Below are 20,090 nucleotides of genomic sequence, written 5' to 3' on the forward strand. Positions count from 1 at the left end.
AAAGCAAATGGCACTGCATCCAGCATTTCACAGCACCGTGTACAAAGCATGTGTGGACAAGTGGAAGGCTGGTGCGGAATTTTTAGTCAACCTAGCTGACTTCTCTACGCTTCATAATATATTATTAGAGATGTGTGCAGCATTGATTCGAATGCAGCCCATCTTGAATGTGCCTCAGTTCTTTAACCATACCTAACTGCTTTCCTTTAATAAACTTTCCAGGAAACCACATTGCACCTGAAACTGTTTTATTCGAGCTGGGTTTGAATGCTTCCTTCTCTGTTACAGTGCTTCAACTGCGCTTGTTATAATACAAAAGCCCTTCTCAAGTGGGTCGAAACTAACTCGCTCACAAGTAAGTCCTTGTTCTTTGCAGCGTATATTTAGGGTCATATTTTAGTACCATTCAAACCAAACCACTTAAAAAATGGTCATGCATTTCCTTGCCTGAAAAGTGATCATGTTGTGTCTTTTATGATCCACTGTACTTGTAAGGATGTTATTCATTTGCTGAACAGCAAGAAATGGGCAGTGCTCACTCATCCTGCTAAAAATCTAGCTCACAAAAATGTAAAGCAAAGCGTTGGTGACCATAGTGAGATTCCAGTGTGCACTTTTTTGTTTGTTTGTTTGTGTGTGTGGTGCTGACTGCACTTTTATCGCAATATAGTTTACACATTTATGTCGCAGAAGAGAACCAGAAGTGGGCTTTCATGTTGCAATAGAAGGAGAGAAAATAAAATGAAAACCCTAATATTACTGTAGCTGGTAGCTCACTTGTTCATTATGAAACTTCTGCAACTGAATCATAGGAGTCTATTGTATTTCTTACTCAACATATCTATTGATTCAACTTTATTATTTGCATTTCATGTGTACAAAGCGTTTTCATTTTTCTGTTTTTGTTAATGCATACCAGTTATCAATAATTTTCATAACTGTACTGCTGCCGGAGTAATCCTGTAACGAAACAGATGTGATTCAGTGATGACTATCTCTAATTGTGAGAAATAAGAAATTCAAGACGAAATGATAATTTTTGCTGGCAATGTTACATAACCGTGGCAGACAGCAAATTTTGCATTGTCTGCCAATAATCTGTCTAGTTAAACTAATGAACAAGATATAGGGGAACGTTGTTTTTGTTAGCCTCAACCATATGAAGCCAAGGAATGCTTAGGGGAAAGTAACTATGGTTTTAGTTGAAATGTAGAAATAGTAAAAAAAAGGCAAATTAAAGTGGACAAAAAAACAACTTGCTGCCGATAGGAGCCGAACCCACATGCTCTACTAATTGAGCTATGGCTCATTTGTAAAGCCATAGCTCAGCTAAGTATCACTTATTAACCTTTTATTTAATAAGTTTAGTGCACATGGTGGAATTGTGAGAGGGAAGCCAGTCAGATCACTGCATCTCAAAGCCATGTGGGACTTCACCAACTATATGGAGCACCAACTTATCTAGTGGGTTAGGAAAGGGGTATGTTTTGCTAGTGTTGGAGTTGCTAATGAGTGGTCATGTCTTGAGCACTGATTGTGGGTCTTTCCCTCATGCTTTGTGTTTTCTTTTTTCTGATCGGTAGTGGCTGCGGGTCCTTCGTCATGCTGTGATCAATTCTTCTCTCACGCTTTTGGAGCTCTTTGGCCTCACGCTGTGTGGGCCTTTACGGACAATTCTGCTCACTCAACACAAAGACCTTGTGGTCATAGTTGGCGTAAAGGCACTCTTCACAAGTGCTGGTGGTCACTCCAAGGTGAGTCAGATTATGAACAGTGAAAGTGTAGTTTAGGCTTGAAGTAGCAAGAGTAGATGATATTGGCTCTTCAGGGTCCCTTGAAACTGTGTGAATAAATAAACCATTAAGGTGGTATTTATGGTGCGGGCGTGACACAAATATTATCACAGTGAACCACAAAGTGCTTATAGACAGTGCTATTTACAGGTTCAAAATTTTTCTCTGAAATCCTGTGGATGCAAAACCATCAGGAACTGTCATCATCATGTGATATACAAAATTATAGATATACAAGGTTTGTCTGGGAAGTTCTCTTGAAGTGGAAGACGCAATGGACCTCCGTAGAATTCAAACGGGGGTCTATCCAAATTTATTGCGACTGCATAAAATTTTTCCAACCTTGTACGGGCACGATTGTCCGTGGTGTCGCGAATCACCACCGACCCTCTACCACGTCTCATGGGGATGTAGTAAAAGGCCAGATAAACTGAATTCCTTACAGGATAGGTATAGACTAGAAAGCTCTCCGGAGCAATGGGAGGCACTCTTCGCTAGCTCAGACCCGGAAGTGCAACTAGCGCTTCTGGGCCACGTCCGGCTGGCGACAGAAGCCAGTGGAGCCCTGGACTTGGGGCCCCACCCATCTAGCTCCTAAACCCCTTCCCTTTTACCTCAATAAATGTTAGTCTTCTTCTTCTTCTTCTTCACAATGTTTGTAAAATTTTATTGCTTGCCAGTTAGGTTTGTTGTCTTCAAAGTAGTGTCATTCTAAGCTGATGCATTGAATCCAGTGTTTCTGCCATGAAAGGACCACTTCCTTCTTTAAGATGCTGTGTAGCTCGGCTAGTGAACTTTTTTTTGATGGTGTCGCTAAATTCAAAATTCCATCCTTCCAGAGCCGACTTCAGTTTAGGGAACAAATGAAAATCTGCTGGGGCTAAGTCCAGGGATAATGGAGGTTGGGGAAGAAGTGTCAAGTTCTTGGCCAAAAACTCTCTAATGAGCAGTGGTGTGTGGGTGGGTGCATTATCATGATGACGCATCCAGCGCTGTTTTTCCCAAGCATTCAACCTCATCCTCCTCACTGCTTCACAGAGACGTTTCAGAACTTCCAGATAGTATCCCTTATTGACAGTCTTCTTTTGTGGAAGAATTTTATGGTGAATGACAAATTCTAAATAAAAAATAAGAATGTGAGCGAGTCCTTCACATTGGACCAAACTTGTCTCTTCTTCTTGGGTCCCGGTAAAAATTGTCCCATGCACTGTGATGACTGACGCTTGGTTTCTCCACATCGTAACCGTAAACTCATGTCTCGTCCCCAGTGATGACGCTTTTCATGAATTTTTCATCAGACGTAGGCCATCTCGGGAGCTCTTCCGTGACTTTCAGTTGTGTCTGATTTTTTTGACTAAAGCCACAGAACAAATTTTGCTGCGAGGTGGTGCACTACTAACATGTCGGTGAGAATCTTGTGGTGCACAGTTTTTGAAATGTGAACCTCTTTAGCTACTTCTAGAGCTGTCAGGCGATGGTTCGAACGAATCTCTTCATTCACTTCCTTTACTGCGGAATCAGATTTTGCAGTTAATGGTCTTTCTGGCCGATCATATTCTTCAGCAGAACTGCAGCCTTCTTTAAAACATTCCCACCACTTGTGCGTTGATATTCCCTAAAGCTGATTGTAGCATCTGATAAGTCTCTGTAAAAGATTTACCAAGTTTCACAGACATTCACGCAAACGTGCTGCTTTCCTGACTGGCTCATTTTAATGTGCAGGTAAATTGTCATGAGCAGTCGGCATCAATTCACACAAACGTGCATAACAAAACAACAGGTGCATGTAGACAAAGTTGCTTTTTGCAACTGGTACACGAAATGTGCTGCTTGAGGGCAGTAAAAGTTGCATTGGGAGTCTAATTATCTGTTGAACAGCAATTTAAAACTTCACAACATTTCTAGACAGACCTCATACTTGGTTTTAATAATTACACACCCTTGCTTAGTTTGTTGGCACATACCTACTAATGAATGTGTCAACATGCATATATGTTTTTGTACTATAGTCGAACCGGGATATATCGAACCCACATATAACAAATTATTGTGTATAACGAACAGCAGTAAATTCCCCTTGAAAATTCTTGTATAGAATATTTATTTTATATTTTTGTGACCCCCGTCAGATTCGATATATCCGGGTTGTACTCTATATTGTGCCTTACTATTTTGACTTGATCAATATAGCTGCATATCGCCAAGAGGATGGTACATGTAATTTCAAGGAGTTACGAAATTCATTTTATTCACGAGGGCCTTTCTAAATATAAAAGCCGGCATTTTGAAATGCTTGCTTTTACGCTACAATTGTGTGTCATTTTGCTGTTTCTCTCACTACAGTTTAGAGGAGCAGTGTGTTTTATATTGGCGGTGTTGTCACTGCTGTTTCTGGACTTCGACGACAAGGAGGCTTTGCCGACGGAGCACCGTATCCTTATCTTATATGCATTTGATAGAAGGTGGCAGCACTCACCTTGACTGTACAGGTAATGAAAATAGGTGTGGCATTGTACGTTTACTCATAATTTTACATGATTTCAATTGTAGCATGTTAGTGGAGTTGCTCATACTCTTCTCAGTGACCGTCTACAGCCAGAGACCCTCATCGCCTTTGGGATCAGCCCAGTGCACTGCCTGCATAAGTGACACTCTGCATATTAGTAGTAGTCAAATTAGTCTTATGAGATTGTGCTGTCATGGAATGTTTTGTGCGTGGCATGGACAGAGTAATACATAGTTTATTAAACAAGATGGGAAAACACCAGTCATTTATGCCTAGCTGTTTGCAGTACATTCATTTAACAAACAGTTAGTTTCACCTTGAAGTGCATTTATGCAAGTGCATCCACTGGTATATGATAAAGGTAGGTGTGCTGTACTCAGACCACTTGTAAACCCACCCGCTGAAGTTGACAAGGTTCATTAGTATTGGTGAAACATAGCGTCATTTTCGACATATTCCTGTCACATAGTATATTGTTACGGAAGGATAGGAGGAAAGAAAAGAAGAAGATCGAGAGACACTGGCTGCTGCGTGTTGTTGCTGGTCACCTATCTTGACCACACTAACCCTACTTGTGTATATATTGTAAATACATCCAGTCTATACTCCCAACATCCCTGTAACAACATTAACTAATATTGGTCTCCTCTATTCGTGGCAACAAAATGAAAAATGCTTGTGCTTGAGCAATTACTAAGTTCCTGGTTCAATCCTGAAAGGTGTTAACGATGAATCCATGTGTTTGTAGTGTTGGAAAGAGCATTGGGTTTCTGAAAATTGGTAGTATTAGAGCTAAAATGTAAACATACCTGCAGTATAGCAGTGTAGCCATGACAGACAGTGTACTGCTTTGTGTTCAACTGGAAACATTTGTTCAAGGAAAGACAAAAGTATTTGCCCGTTCAATTTGTATTGCTGTGCAGTAACATATCTTCTGAGGGTCATAGCACGTGCAGTGACTTATCGTGGGGGAATTACTATCCGTGATTGCCAAAGGGCGTCCACAGTATCATTTAAGATTGATCTATAGTCGTGTACAACTTTAGAAAGCAGCGGCATTTGCCCCCTCAAAGGCGGATGCATACGAGCCTCCACCAATGGGCGCGCACTAAAGATTTGCATCATGAGCCGGACGGCCGGTGTCCCCGCCGACGGAGAACATGGCAGCCCGCGCTTCAAGCCGGGGCGAGTCGTGTCAGCGGGACTATTTCTTTAGTCGCATAGAAAATCGGCTGCTGCACTTCGGTCATCTGGGCGGGGCCTCTTCTGTCTTCTTAAGTTGTACCCAACTATAGTTTACTCACATGTTCATCATGGAACTATTTTAGCATTTTGTTCTATTTTGGCCTACAAGTACAGTCTGAATCATAACTTATCTAGAGTCGTCAAGTGGCCAGCTGCGGACTGCACCAGTGTCCGCATATTCTACCTCGCAGTAGCTGCTAGGTTCCACTTATGTTTGTTCTATCGTCCATGGACTTAACATGCGGCCTGACCATGCATGGTCTCAATGCGGCATCATCCTGTGCTTCTTTTTTTGCAACAGACGGTGGCCATATTGGCCGATTTACCACTCTAGACAAGTGTGATTCAGACTGTACAAGGCACAGCCTGCTTTAAAATAAACTCTGTCAACCATCAGGCTGCAAAGCTGAACAGCTTTCCAGTCCTTTGTCAAATGAATTGAGTTCGTTTCTGTTAAGCTTGACCTATGATGGGATGAGTAGATTCTCAGGGTCTCTTCATGTTGATCTTAAAGGTAATCTACAACTGTTGCTTACAGAATTTTGCCCAGTGACTGCAGGAGCTAAAATATTGCATGTAAAGACATGAATGTTACTTTGGCTGGCATCCCCAAATGAGCAGGAACACATCAGATGACAAGATGAGAATTACATGCGTCAATGAGAGTAGAGCTAGCATGAACAAAAGGAAATGTTTTTGTCACTCCTTGACAAAAACTCAGCTGAGGGCTACCAGCACCATGGTTTGAGCCACATCTTTTATTACCTGGTTTCACTTCTTGGTCTTCCAGATCACAAGGTAAGATGTGCGAGCGAAAGCGCGCGGGGTACACGCGCCTTCACGGACAGCGAACGCACAGTAGAGAGCAAACGCGACTTCCGTTGCGCGAAAGGCCGTGGGGGTATGGAAGGGAGGGAGGGAGGGGGGGCGACGCTGTGCTGCGGCACCAAATGCTTGCAACCGAGCGCAAGGGTAACTGGCGACGCAATCTCCCCACGCGAAAGGAGCAAAGCGGGAAGGTAGCGCGGGAGGGAGGGAGTGGAGGGGGGGGGGGTGCGGCTCCTACTCTGCCAACAAATGCGTTCTTGTACTTTGCGCCTGTGCCGGCTGTCGGTGTTGTCGCGCGCACCGTATCTTGAAAGCGATCTCCACACGGCTTTGACCTTTGTATGCGCTGTGCTTACGCCGCTCAGTTTCCGTTGAAGCGATAGACCGCACGAACCTTCGCTTGCTGCGGCTACTGTACTGGGGCGGCCGTGCGTGGGGAAGCGCGGCCGCCGCAGCGAGCGAAGAGACAAGAAGAAAAGCACAAAAGCAACAAAAGCGCCACCGCTTCAAACTCCTCGCGCCCAGTCGCGGCTTCCGCGCTGTCCGGCGCCATGTCCGCGCCTCCGTACCAAAAGAGAAAGGGAAAACGCGCGTGACTGCGCGCTGTTCTCTTTCGCGGCCGTCGGTGGGGCGGCGTTTATTTGTATCAACCGACGCGGGTCGAAAATCGATTCGTAACAACCGTTCTCTAGCACGTTGCAAAATAATGGGGCTCGGCCGGGACCGCAGAAAAATTCGTATCATCCGGAAATTCGTATTAGCCGTGATCGTATCATCGAGATTCCACTGTACTTGAAACCTAAATGTCTAGTGATGAGATTGGGCCAGAGTATGGAGCGTGTTTAGGTAAAAGCTTGTCAACAAACCGACTTAAACTTTTGCTTTTGCCTTTCAGGGTGGTGTGCTACTTCTTGCCCTTACCTTGTGCCTCCAGACGGGCTTTCGAACCATCTCTCGCACGTTAGCTGTCGACGTTGGTGGAGCCAAGCGTTTAAACGCACTGTCGAGTGTCATGTCTACCTTGCTTTTAGCGCCTCTCCTGCTGTTTGTTAAAGTACCGGCTTCCATGGTGAGCACTCTTTTTCTGGCGGATGGCTTTGTTCCTTTTACATGATTTCTTGTGTTTCCCAGATGCAGTAAAACAGTTATGACAATAGCTTATCCAAAAACACACTGCTTATTACGATCAGTGATCACCTATCTGCTCGTCAAATTTGGTGTGGCACCCTTCCTCCATCCTTAAAATAAAACAGCATATTATGATGCGATTACAGTCAACGTCTGATTTTTCGGACTCCCTAGGGGTCGCGAAAACGTCCCAAAAATCGGGCAGTTTGAAAAAATGAATACATACCTTTTACTGCCCCCGAGGGCTCAAATTGCCACAGGCACGTCCGAAATAGCTCTGAAGGCCTGCCAGTACACATATTAGGCATATCGTAGCTCGTAATGTGATAGGAGACGGTGGATGTACGTATGTATAATTAAGGAATACATACAGTGTCCCTTAACAATTGTCCCTTCCCACTCTTGATATGCTTCACTGCATAACACTGCTGTATTGAGGCGATGCTGACTTTTGGGAACCAGCATTATGCAACGCATCGTGCTTGGCGAATTGTTTCAATAAAAAACACGGCACCGAATAGAAAGAAGCTTAGTAATGAACTTCGAAGTAGCTAGGCCTAGCGCTGCCATGGTAGTGGCTACAGCTGCCAGCCAATCTGCGTGCCAGAGCGCTGGTTCGAGGAGGTGAGATAATCTAAATGGCGGCGGTGGTGGCTAGGAATAATGCCGTTTTGGACCTACGGTCATGGTAAAAAGTCTGGAAAAGTCCGGAAGCGCTAGAGCAACGCCGCAGACAGCAAGGAGATAACGCAAGCTGCTCGCGAGGCCGGACCAGCGGTGACCTCGGAGACGTGACGGAATGCGGGGGGGGAGGGCAACATTGACGTTGGCCAGTTTCAGTTTCAAGGAGCCTGCCAAGTGGAACAAATTGTTCTCGTAGCTCCCACATGAACTCCGCTATTCAAAATTTGATCGTTGGGATAGGTGGTGTCGAGGACGGGCCCCATAGTATTCATTTGCTGTAGCCACCCATTGTTGATAATTAGAAAGATAATTACCATAAATTCACTAATTACGCACATAAGTGCGGAAATTGCTCTGTACCTAGAGGCCGCCAATCCGTACACTCGAATGGTAAACATAACGTGACCAAGATTTATATTTTTATAGTTTTAAAAATTAAAAGAACACCCTGTATGAAGAATACCAGAGAGGCACTGCATATTTACATACACAAACTTTTATTGCATGGTTATAATTGGAATCATTTTAATTTCAGACAGTTTCAAAATACCCACGTGTATTTGTTTTTAACATACTTCATAAGGGGACGATGAATGCCTGCAAAAGGAAACAATTTTAGAAGTGGTTCTAAGCTTAGTTGGAATTCATGAAGCGTTTGAGGTGGTGTACGCATCTGCAGAACTCTCTCAAAGTTCGTGATATTACACATATGGCAGCACTTTTCTAGTGTGTGCAGTTATTGTCAGCACGTGCAAAATAAATGCCCGATCTTTATAATTTTAAGAGTTTTGTATTGAAATATTTAATTGGTACATTTTTGTAGGAAGTTAAATTATGTGATTCCAAACTGGGACTGAGTGCATATTTTGAGCCTAACTCTCTTTTTCTTTTGGCACTGGTTTCTCATGCTTGTTTGCAGAATCAGGAGGTTTTTCAGGTGCCCTTTTTTGTGCTGCCACTTGTCTTCTCTGGCCTGGCCGTCTTTGTGCTGGACTATTACGTGGAATCTGTGTGCACACTTCGTCTTGACTCGTACATCACTGCTAGGCTGGGTTCACTGACGGTATTTACGGCTGCCTTGCTTCTGGCCTTCTCGTGGGGCACAAACAGTCACACGGGCCACTCGTGGACGGGTTTAACGTCAGGGCAGCACTCGCTCTCTGGTGGTCTCATCTTTGCCTGGATCATGTTTGTGCTTGGTGAGTGCTATGAAGCTAGTAATGACTATTTTCTGAAATCTGTTGGAGTACTGGGAGCTTGTTTGCATCATTCCTTGAAATGTCCAGAGAGTATTCTTGTGCATCCCACACGATTATGTCGTTTTTATACTAAGCATATTTGTTATAAATCACCTGTGAAAGATGGCACAATTCAGTCTTTTCAGGTGGTTTACTTGGAAAGACACACTGCTTGCATGACAAATTACAGTGTGTGAATAGCTGCGTCACAAAGTTCCACTAAATAACTTTTATTAATTATATTAGGTGCCTTTTGAATTGAGGCTGAATTCAGCTGATCTCGTATTTATGTGGTATAAATTGTGGGGTCTCAAACATGCTCTTGGGACAAAGGAACAATATCACAGTAGTGCAGACAATCACAACGGCATTTATTATGCCTTTTAGGCACCAATCTGGAAAGCTGAATGATTACCAATAGAACAAGCCAATGGGCACGCGACAAATCGAGGAAGTCTGACCCACCGCAACCGGATAGCGAGCGAATATGTTCGCCCCCATGCTGGATACCAAGACATAATCGTTTGTGTGTATGGTCACGCGAACGGTGGCGCGTTCGAACAATCGTGTTCGTCTATTCCGCTGTCCTGCTCCTAAGCCTTTCGCAGGACGGTCCCGCGAACAATGAGTGAGCGTGCGACACATCAGTGCCGCTCGCCGATCCCAAGCCAAAGAGGAACAGACCCCTCCCTTTTGCACCCAAGCCGCCCGAGTAACCCTGCCCTCGAGTGGGATTAGCAGCGCAACACTGGTTCCATCTCTCATGCTAACTTCCAACCATGCTACCCGCCACCAGTGCTTAGCTGCATGGAGAAGCCAAATTACAGGAGACACAAGAGCGATGCGGCGAAAACAACATCAGTGGACGCGTGAAAGCCGAGCGTTCCCACAAAATCACAAGGCTAGCCAAAATTTTGAGATATCCTTCGCCCTATTGTGCCGTAGAATCAACGTTGCTTTAGTTGTTACAGATTTGGCACTTTCAGGAGTTGCCGTGAAATTTATTATGCCTAACTGTGGGACTCACGGCAGAGTGTACTGAAATCTATAGTTAGCTATAAGAGATTTATAGCATCTCAGTAGGTGGAATTTAACTTTACATCCATGCCACAGTGGCTGGTATTTAATATGCCTCATACCCATTGGGCTGGGTCAGTGGCTTGGGCGTTTAGATCTGAGTGTGAGATTATGATTACAATTTCTAGTGGCTGTAGCTTCATTCTAAAGGAGACTGAATGTGTAACAACTGGGTGATCTTTTTGCATAAGCTGCAACGGAAAAAATGAACTTAATTAAATTTTGAGATTTTACTGCCCAAACCACAGTCTGATTATGAGGCACGCCTTAGTGATAGACTCTGGATTAATTTTGACCATCTGCTGTTCTATAATGTGCACCTAAATCAAAGCACACGGGCATTTTTGCACTTCAAAGAGTGGCTGCTGCAGCCAAGATCGAACCCACTGGCCTCGAGCTCAGCAGTGCGATGTCATAGCCAGTGATCTAGCTTGGCAGGTAAGATGCGAAGTAAGGAAGCAGGGTAGCAAGCGTCCTTAGAAATTCAAAACAATGCAACGGCTTTGCCAGGAGAGCAGAAAATGTAGCACAAAGCCAACACTCACAAGTGAGGAAATTGGATGCATGGGGGACTATCTCATAAGCTCAGGACCATTCTCAAATACAGTAGTACTACCAGGCAAAGCAGTTCAATGCTAATGCCAACCAGAAAAAAGTAATAAGAAAGCTGCTTTTAATAAAATTCTTATTGTTTTAATTACTTCTCACATGCCTTAGGAAATCTAATTGTTTAGTTGACATTGAAATAGCTGGTGTACTGACGTACCTGTATTCTTAGCATGATATGTTTCGAGCCTCTGTAATCTCTCACCTTGACTGGTCTCTGCTTCTTACGACTACTGTGCAACTTTTAATTAGCTTTTTGCCTTTCTTTCTTTCCTAACAGCCACACTGATTCTGAGTTCACCCGACATGAAGGGCACCAAGGGTACCTTGGTAGGCTACTCCAGTGATGGCGACCCCCTTTACCACTTCAATGGGGATGCATTTCACATGGGGCCAGGCTACTCCATGCTATCTGTGCTCCGGTCTGGGCTGATGCAGATCATGAAGGAGTCGGACTCAAGGCGGATATTTTACTTCCTCTGCATCAATCTGGTAAGGTTGTTCTTCACCATTTTCTTACAATCATTATGATAAGGGGGCACATGTTACATGTTTTTCCATATAACTGCAGTATAATTTACTCATGGAAATTAAGATTAGAGATAAACTCCTTTTTACTCTGTGAGCGGAAGTCCCAGATCAAAGAGCATGTAGGGGAGTTCCCTTGAAATCCACAAATTGAATCTGTAACTCGCTTCCCAGCCCAATTATTTTTGGTGTAATGGTTAGCAGTTATCTTACCTGCTTACGCTTGTTTTGCATGCATGTGTGTTTCTGTTCTTGATTGCCCCTTGTGTGTCCCCTTGTTTCATGCCAGATGTTCACGGGTGTGGAGCTGTTGTATGGCATGTGGACGAACTCCCTCGGGCTCATCTCGGACGGGTTCCACATGCTTTTTGACTGTTCTGCCCTGGTTATGGGCCTTGCAGCTGCCTTGCTGGCAAGACGCAGCGCAACACGAACATTCCCGTTTGGGTGAGAAGCCTTAGAAACCACTTTGTCTTTAAAAAAGTCATTAGGTGGGGTCTCCCAATGGCAAAACTTGTCACAAAAAACTTGTGGACACTTGGAGGCCTCGTAGATAGCACTGAGTGGGGTTAGATACCGTGAAAATGCAACACTTAAGAAATAGTGTGCCAGTAAACACCTTAAAACAGTGTGGACATTACGCAATACCGGTAAAAATGCTGATGAAACCGCAGCAGGTACAGCATTTAGCTTTAAAGGGGTCCCGAACCACTCCTCGGCTTTATTGAAGAGACACAGTCCGCGGATAGCATACACTGCTATAAACATCTCAGCCAAATTTTGCAGTCATGCGCAGCATGTGGAGCTCACAAGCAGAATACCAAGTCAGCTTTTTCGCAAACACTCTTTGTTCAAACGAGGCCTTCTCCTCACCCGTTCTGAAGCTGCCAGCGGCTTGTATATGTCATCGGATGCAAGATTCCCAAAGAGCACTGTTGTTTGCTGATACTCACATCGATCAAAAAAGGTGTTTGGATCAGTGCAGTTGTTCCTGCTGTCACTGTATATTTATTGATGCAGTTCACTAAACAGGCTGAAGTAAGCAAAAACCTGCATTTCAAATTTCAATAAGAAGTATGTACAGTGGAATCATGATACGAATCTGCATAATACGTTTTTCGGTATAATACGTTTTTTGTTAACTTCCCGGCTAGTGTCTTATAGAAGCAATGTATTTCAGATAATACGATTTTTGGATGATACATTTTATTTTCTGGTTCCCCTGAAGATCGTATCAACGAGATTCCACTGTACTACTTTCGGAGGAAGCCGACTATTGTCTGTTCACTCACTCTCAGCTGTGCCTACCCGCGTAGGAATGAAACTTTGGCCACATTGCTTATTGGTGTCATAGCCGTCGGGTCTCGATAATTTTGATTAGTTTTGAATGCTCAACCATCCTCGAACCACGCGAAACTTAAGGTCAGACCACACAACATGTACGCTTGCCAGCATGCACTTACTCCTGGCAGCTCCTGGCTAGACGTCTTGGCAGACATCACTTTGTAGTAAGCTGTTGATAGTGCTTCAAAATGTGCTATTAATAGCTTATCAATATCAAAATGTCAGACTTTACAGACTTTAATTTCACGATGCAGACATGTCAAGGATAGAAATTATACATGCAGTACAGGTGGCATTCAGTTCAGTCATAAAAGAAGTTCAGTCGTGCAACAAGCTTGCTTTTCGAATTTAGATGCATGAAATGAAGTGCTAAAGTTAATCTGAGTTTTTGCAGGAGTGCAGGTACTTTCCTGAGCGAGTGCAGACCCTCCTTAATTGACACACTTTCATATCAAAAGCGTTTGCTTGTTATGTAAGGCATAAAGTGGTGATGCCCTGTGAGTAGTTAATCATTTATAGGTTCAGCAGCAGTTTGTATAGTTATAAAATTTGCTCACCTTGAGCCGATTATGTGTAATGAACAAAGGATGGGTTCATACAACAGTAGACTTTTGTTAATTTGTATCCATTTAATTCAGTCTTTTGGTTAATTCCATCCTGACTGAGCCCCAGTCGGCACCCATACACTCTTAAGAAAGTTTCCACCCTTTGATGTTTATCTTATCCCACAACACTAATCGTCATCTGCCTTGCTTGCATTTCCTTTCTTGAAAAGCCTGTGCTTGCTACTTTCCTGTCAAGAATGCTATGTCACGCAGATGACGCGTGACATAGCATGGCTGGGAAGTCCCGAGCATGCAGCATTAAAGAAAGGAAAGGTCCACAAGATATATGACGATTATTATTGTGGGACGAGATAAACCTCAAAGGGTGCAAACTTTTTTAAGAGTGTATACAGTGCAGTCCACTTAAGACGATATCGAGAAGAACGAGAAATCCGATCGTTATTACCGAACATCGCTATATCTGAACTGCCGAAAAAAAAAAGAAATGTTGAATATACCGTATTTTCCGATCTTTAAGTCGCACCTTTATATAAGCCGCACCTCCCTCAAAACGGCAGTCTTTCCGGAAAAGAACGTATATAAGACGCACCTGTTCGTTCGGTAAGTGATTTTAAAAAATTAGTTACGTTTCACTCCGTGAACGCGGGTCACGCAAGCGCATGGGTGCCATATATTTTCACTCCAGGCGCATTTCTGCCATCGTGGTTGCCGCGATGTTCCGTAAAGTCCAACGGCGATAACATCGTCCCCGCGCGCCGTATGCTGTATGTGTGAGTGAAAGCATCCAACGGTGAACCGAATCGCGCACAAGGGAGGAAAACGGGAAGTCAGCGCAGGAGGGGGGGGGGGCGACTTTTACTCTGGTAGCAAGTGCGTAGTTTGCACAGTGCCGCACGCGCGCTGTATCTTGACAGCGATCTGCAGATGCGACGAATTCGGGGTCGGCCGACTCGCGGTCGGCCTGCCGCCGCTTGTGTAGCTGATCCGTCCTCGCATGGCCCTCGGGAACTCGATCACAAGAACGTACCCGCCACCTCGATAGCGCGCACAGAACCCGTAGCAGTTAAGTCAACCAGCGCGCTTCATGTGGCCATAACATTGAATCTGATTTTGACGGCAGTTTTTCCGGGGGGGGGGGGGAAACGTACATAAGTCGCACCGTTCTATAAGACGCACTGACGACAAATTCAGAAAAAAAAAACAGTGTCTTTACACCGGAAAGTACGGTACCCTTGCAGTCCCGAAACCGAAATTAGCACTTGCGATAAAAAATCGACGTTGTAGAAAGTAGGCTGTGAAAAATAAGTTTATACCTCTAAATAGCCTCTCATAGGCGTGTGGAAGTTTCGGATTCACAACCGCCGTGTGCATCGTGTCCATCAGCTGCGCGAACACTGGCGGCTATAATTTAATGTGCATGAATTCAATGAGCGACTCGATCGTCGACATAGCACTTTGGTTGAACATCGGGGTTGGTGTCAAAGACGGGCCATTGTCAATCTCGTCGTCACTGTTGCTGCTGTCGTCGCCTCCGTCGTACAGCGCCACCGTCTCTCGCGACAACGATCGCCCCATCGGAGCCTTCATGATCGTGGCGCTCCCGGTTTTCGTCGATATCATCGACTGCGCGAGCTAGTACTTCTTCGAGTCTTGCAAAATTTGCAGTTTCGTCTCAAGCGGCGCACCTCCCGCTGATTCCGCGCGCGTCGATGATATCGTTAATTTTCTCGATGTTTCTGTTAATTATTCGATTATGCATTTCAATTTCTTTTGCAAGTAATGTCCGCCTCTTCAAGTAGACCAGCTCATGAACTAGAATTGTGCTATCTGCCACAGATAATTAAGAATTTTTGAAAGTGTTCGCTGAAACACCCTGTATATCAGGGTAGTTGGTCCATACTGAAAAAAGGGTAAACTGCACGATAAGAAGAAACGCATACGGCGAAGCGCAGAAGCTGTTTTTCTAAGTGTCGTGTGTTTCTTCCTGTCGTTGTAACCCTTCACGCAGTTTACTTTTCCCCTACAGCAGCTTGGCATGTTTTCTTGCTGCTTTTACTTGCTTAATTAGCACTTTGGTCTGGGGCAGTTATACGCCTGCTAGCGAGACCAAATTTATTATCCACAAAAATAAGAGCACAACGTTTTGTAAACCAATGAATGCTTTATTAAAGAAAACAAAGTAAAAAAATTTGCGCAACTTTCATTGGAGGTGCAATGCTAAAGAGACAGCGGGGCTAATGGGCACCTAGCTAGTCCTGGCTGTTGGCTGCGGACTACAAAGTCATCCCCATCATTTCCTGGAATTTATTGATTATTGATCAATTATCGATTAGCTATTGATTGGCTATTGATTGGCTATCACAAGGTATGAGATCTTGTATAAGATCGCACTATCAATAAAAATTAAAAATTGACCATCTATTTGGGCTAGGTTAAGCACTATCAAGTCATCCCCAGCATTTTCCGTAATTTATTGATTATTGATCGATTATCGATTAGCTATTGATTGGCTATCAATTGCTTATCGGTGCTATCAATTGCCTAATGCTAGTTCACAGGGGTATGTGCCATTGCGCTTGGACCCTTTCTGCACTGCCACCAGGATTGGTCCACATTTTTGGATTTAGCAGACATATTACGCTCGGCTTAAACAGCTCCACTGTTAAAGCAACTGTATGTCCCAGATATATAGCGAAGACCTAAACTGTCAGAAGGGACATAACCTAGGCAATTGATTTGCACCCACGTGAAAACCAACTCCACCTACAGCACCTTGGCACGTTTCCTCGCTGCCTTTACTTTAAGACTGGATCCCCGCTGCTGCTCCAGGAACCTTGCATAAAAATTCATGTTCTTGCAAGGTATGCGTGCATGCATGCACGTGACTATATATAAAATTTAATTATGTGTGCACTCAGTTCCTGAAAGTGCAAGGGGCACCCAACACAAGAATGCTCTCTGACAGCTCTCCTAAGATGGCCCAGAACAGGTCGCCAAACATCTCTCTTCGTATGCGTTTTTTTTTTTCTGGCTGGTTCGACAGGTACAAGGAAAGATTCGGCAACACTTTCAGCACCGAACCCTCGGCAAGTCACTTGCCTCGTGGCACCTCAACCGTCTGTCTGTTGATAATATGCACATAACACTTCAAGATGTCCTGCTCATGAAAGTGTAAATCACACACCTTGGATTTCGCGCAGAGTTCCCGGTCGGCATGAGGAATCGCTCTATTCAACGCCGAGCGAAGTGTCGCATTGCTGGGAGCACAGAAGAAGTGGCACGCTGAACTGTCGGCATCGTTCGATAGCCTCTTATGCAGCCAGGAACGCAACACGTTGGCATCGTTTGCTAATATATTTAACAAACGCGGCGAAGGCTACAGTTAACCTTCCTGAGATCCGCCGTCAACAACCAAGCACAGAATACACCAACGCTGCAGTGTGTGTTTCGTCCGGCCAGTCCGCATAGCCAGCTAGTCGGGAAGTGAAGTTGGGTGCGATTGCAGCGCCATGAAGGCGCGGGTGGGTGACGATTCCGTGCAACGCCGCTAAGTTTGACAACTGAAGCTAGTCTAGTAATGTTGGCTGTGCCATCATGGGAATGATGATATATGGATGTGTGAGGCTTGTGTTGACTGGTGTTGAGCAAGGCTTCGCTTCAAACATGGATATGGCTGCACAGATAATGTGTTCTTCAAATAAAATCTTCACAGAAATTTTTCATTCACCCGTATTTTAAATCTTTCAATGCAGTTTATTCACCTGCAGTGTATAATCAAGCAAAGAAAAGCAAAAACAGACGACAAACTGTTGCAGTGCAAGCGTGGACACCTTGTCATCTGTCTTTCAACATTAGCGGCCTGCCGTTACTTTTAACGGCGGAGCTGTTCTTCGTCGACCCTTCACCGCCTGTCTGGCTTCACGCTGGTCGCGGCACCAGGAGACCATGAGAGCCGCGCCGGGGGAGGGTAGGTCACATTACCAGCAGAGGAGGAGAGGCATACTAGGGGAGGAGGCGACCAATGAGAGTACGCACGCTGGGGCAGGAGGTGACTAATGAGAGGCCGCGCTGGGCGCAAGGAGGAGAGGCGATAAGAGAAGGTGTTTCTGTGCGGCGAGCCTTTTCGGGTTTAAAGCGTAACGTGCAGAGCTACTGCCGACGCCGTCCGCATTTCCCCGTGTTCGCACCGAACGCACATGGTGTCCGTGACTGCAGCCGATGCCTCTGGCAGCGACTCGGCAGGTTTCGACGAGAGAATTCTCCTTCCATCAAAATCACCACTACTAGTACTACACTTGTCAAGTAGCGTCGGAAGTTGCTGCCTCTCCTCGCCTCGCAACGTTGCAATATAGTATATAACTTCTTGTTGTAGATCTGTGTTTACTTGTGTTTATGCAATTGCATCACGTGCAACACATGCACATGTAACACTCAGTGTAACTAACACAGCTTTGCTGTTCAACCATCGTCACGGAGTGTAAAGGGCGGTGATTTTTTTATGTTTCATATTAATTGTACATCCAAGCACAAGTCCTCCTCATTAAATAAAACACATTTTGTGTAATAATAAAGTTAAAACAGCTTTCTGTGTGCTGTTTTAGTACAAAACGAACAATTTTGGCATACGGATAGGTGCTAGCGAGACACGTCTTCAAAGTGTACTGGCTCTTCAAGAATGATGCCTATCCGAAGCCACCATATCCCGGCATTCCCATGCATACAACAGTGCAGCAGTGCCAGATTTCCCTCTTGGTAATATTGTGAGAAACTGTATGACGACGATGACGTGCTGCTTGCAGTATGATTATAAAAAATAATTCAAACGATAAGCTATTTTACATGCTAAGCTAGTGGCAACAAGTTGCATCCCATGTCTTTAGCATTCCAGTGAATTGCACGCATCGGAGGACGAACTAGCAAAGTGGTTAATCTAGGCGTGGGCCACCGTCCTATTTACGGTTGTTGCAGAGTCGTTTAATAAATGCATACTATCAAGTGCGCAAAGTACAGTATGGAGGATGAAATGTTGTGATTGACGACAGCGATAAAGTGCTTTCTGAGAGCGATGATGATTAAGGGTAAATAAATTTCCATTTTGTGAAGGTAAAGTTCACTGGCTTAATATTTTTCTTATTTCCAGAAACAGAGATATGCTACATTTCTTTTGCTAAAGAAATGGATGTGCGTTAGGTTTCTGCTATGTTTAGAGCTCTAGTACAATTTCTTACGTCAATTTTTTGCTTTCAACCCATAAAAAGTAAGTGTGTGTTCGAGTTGGGGGTATGTTAAAATCGGGCAAATACTGCAGAAATGAAACAGGGGTGCTTAGCCTTTTTTTCTACTTCTTGTTTAGTTCAATTTGACAACTTTGTCAACTTTGTTGGTCCTGTCAGAGTCGTAATAATGGAAAATTTGGAAATTGACCGTACTAGTTGATTGTCTGTTGGGCCAATTTTTTGTGGATAATGGGAAGGAGCTTTCATCATGCCTGCATCTGGAATCCCTGGACATCCAGACCATGACACACACATTATACAGAAATGAGAGAAACATGCGGAAGCGTACTTAAACACTGTCTGTATCACTGGTTTTATTTCTACAAAAGCTCCCATATGGGAGCCAATACATTGTTAAATTTTCTGCTCTTTCAGTCACTGCTGCTCTTCATGTCTTTGTGCAGCATGTATTTTCCCGCCCAGATGTGTTGCTGTCAAGCTTTGAATTCAATTTTTTAAAATGTTTTGGACCTTCATTTTCTGTTCTAATTGGAATCAACCTATTGCCACAAAGTTAATGAAAATAGGGTTTTGAGAGATTACTTTACTAATGCAAACTAATTTGGTGATTATCTTTACTGTCTTACATGTGCTATCATTATACAGTAAAACCTTGTTAATACGTAGTTGGCGGGGAACTTGGATCAGTTATGCACTAAGCGATGTACTAATTAACCGACCACGGCAGATGAGCGGCTATAGACTTACTGGCCAAAAAAACATGTTACTTATCATTCAAACGCACGTGCAGACAAGTTTTATTTGCGAGCAGGCAGCAAAAATCTAATTTTCACTTGCCACCGTGGCGGCCTTGAAGGGACGACAGCATCCTCAAACTTAGCAAGGTCACGAGCCAGTTTCTCCATCAACCCACTTCTTTGTGAACGTCATCATGACGGTCAATGCACTAGCCGTGTTCAATGCGGAAGGGCCATCATCCACGACGTCATCCATGACGATGACGTGGAAGCGCTAGGAGCCATGGGAGCAGGAAACATGTGATGGCTACCATGTTTTGACGTCACTATCAGTGGCAACTGCAGTCCAGGAAAGGTCCGTGCGTCACAATTCCGCTATCTATGGTCTGTGTGCACATTTCGGCGATTCCACGCTTGTACGCACCAAAAAATGAAGTAAATACTATGCACTAACCGTTTGGCATGCATTAAGCAGCCACTACGGCTTAAGCAGTCAGTCAATACATTAAGTGCTGTGGCGACAGGACAAGGGATTCATTTCAACTATATTTAAACCGAAATTACTTATTAAGT

General features: G+C 44.2%; 1 protein-coding gene across 2 annotated transcripts in view; it reads left to right on the forward strand.

Annotated features, from left to right (window-relative positions):
* The window catches only part of LOC119442868 (zinc transporter 5-like), a 34,645-nt gene that overhangs the window by 1,275 nt on the left and 13,280 nt on the right, over positions 1-20,090 (forward strand). For both annotated transcript variants that reach the window (XM_037707912.2, XM_049662427.1), the window contains exons 4-11: positions 289-355; positions 1,584-1,754; positions 4,137-4,224; positions 6,266-6,342; positions 7,268-7,441; positions 9,104-9,383; positions 11,386-11,597; positions 11,923-12,080. In XM_037707912.2, coding sequence (XP_037563840.1) covers positions 289-355; positions 1,584-1,754; positions 4,137-4,224; positions 6,266-6,342; positions 7,268-7,441; positions 9,104-9,383; positions 11,386-11,597; positions 11,923-12,080 — 1,227 coding nt within the window. The remainder of the gene's footprint in view (positions 1-288; positions 356-1,583; positions 1,755-4,136; positions 4,225-6,265; positions 6,343-7,267; positions 7,442-9,103; positions 9,384-11,385; positions 11,598-11,922; positions 12,081-20,090) is intronic.

Source organism: Dermacentor silvarum, chromosome 2 (genome assembly GCF_013339745.2).
Source record: "Dermacentor silvarum isolate Dsil-2018 chromosome 2, BIME_Dsil_1.4, whole genome shotgun sequence".
NCBI classification, from domain to species: domain Eukaryota; kingdom Metazoa; phylum Arthropoda; class Arachnida; order Ixodida; family Ixodidae; genus Dermacentor; species Dermacentor silvarum.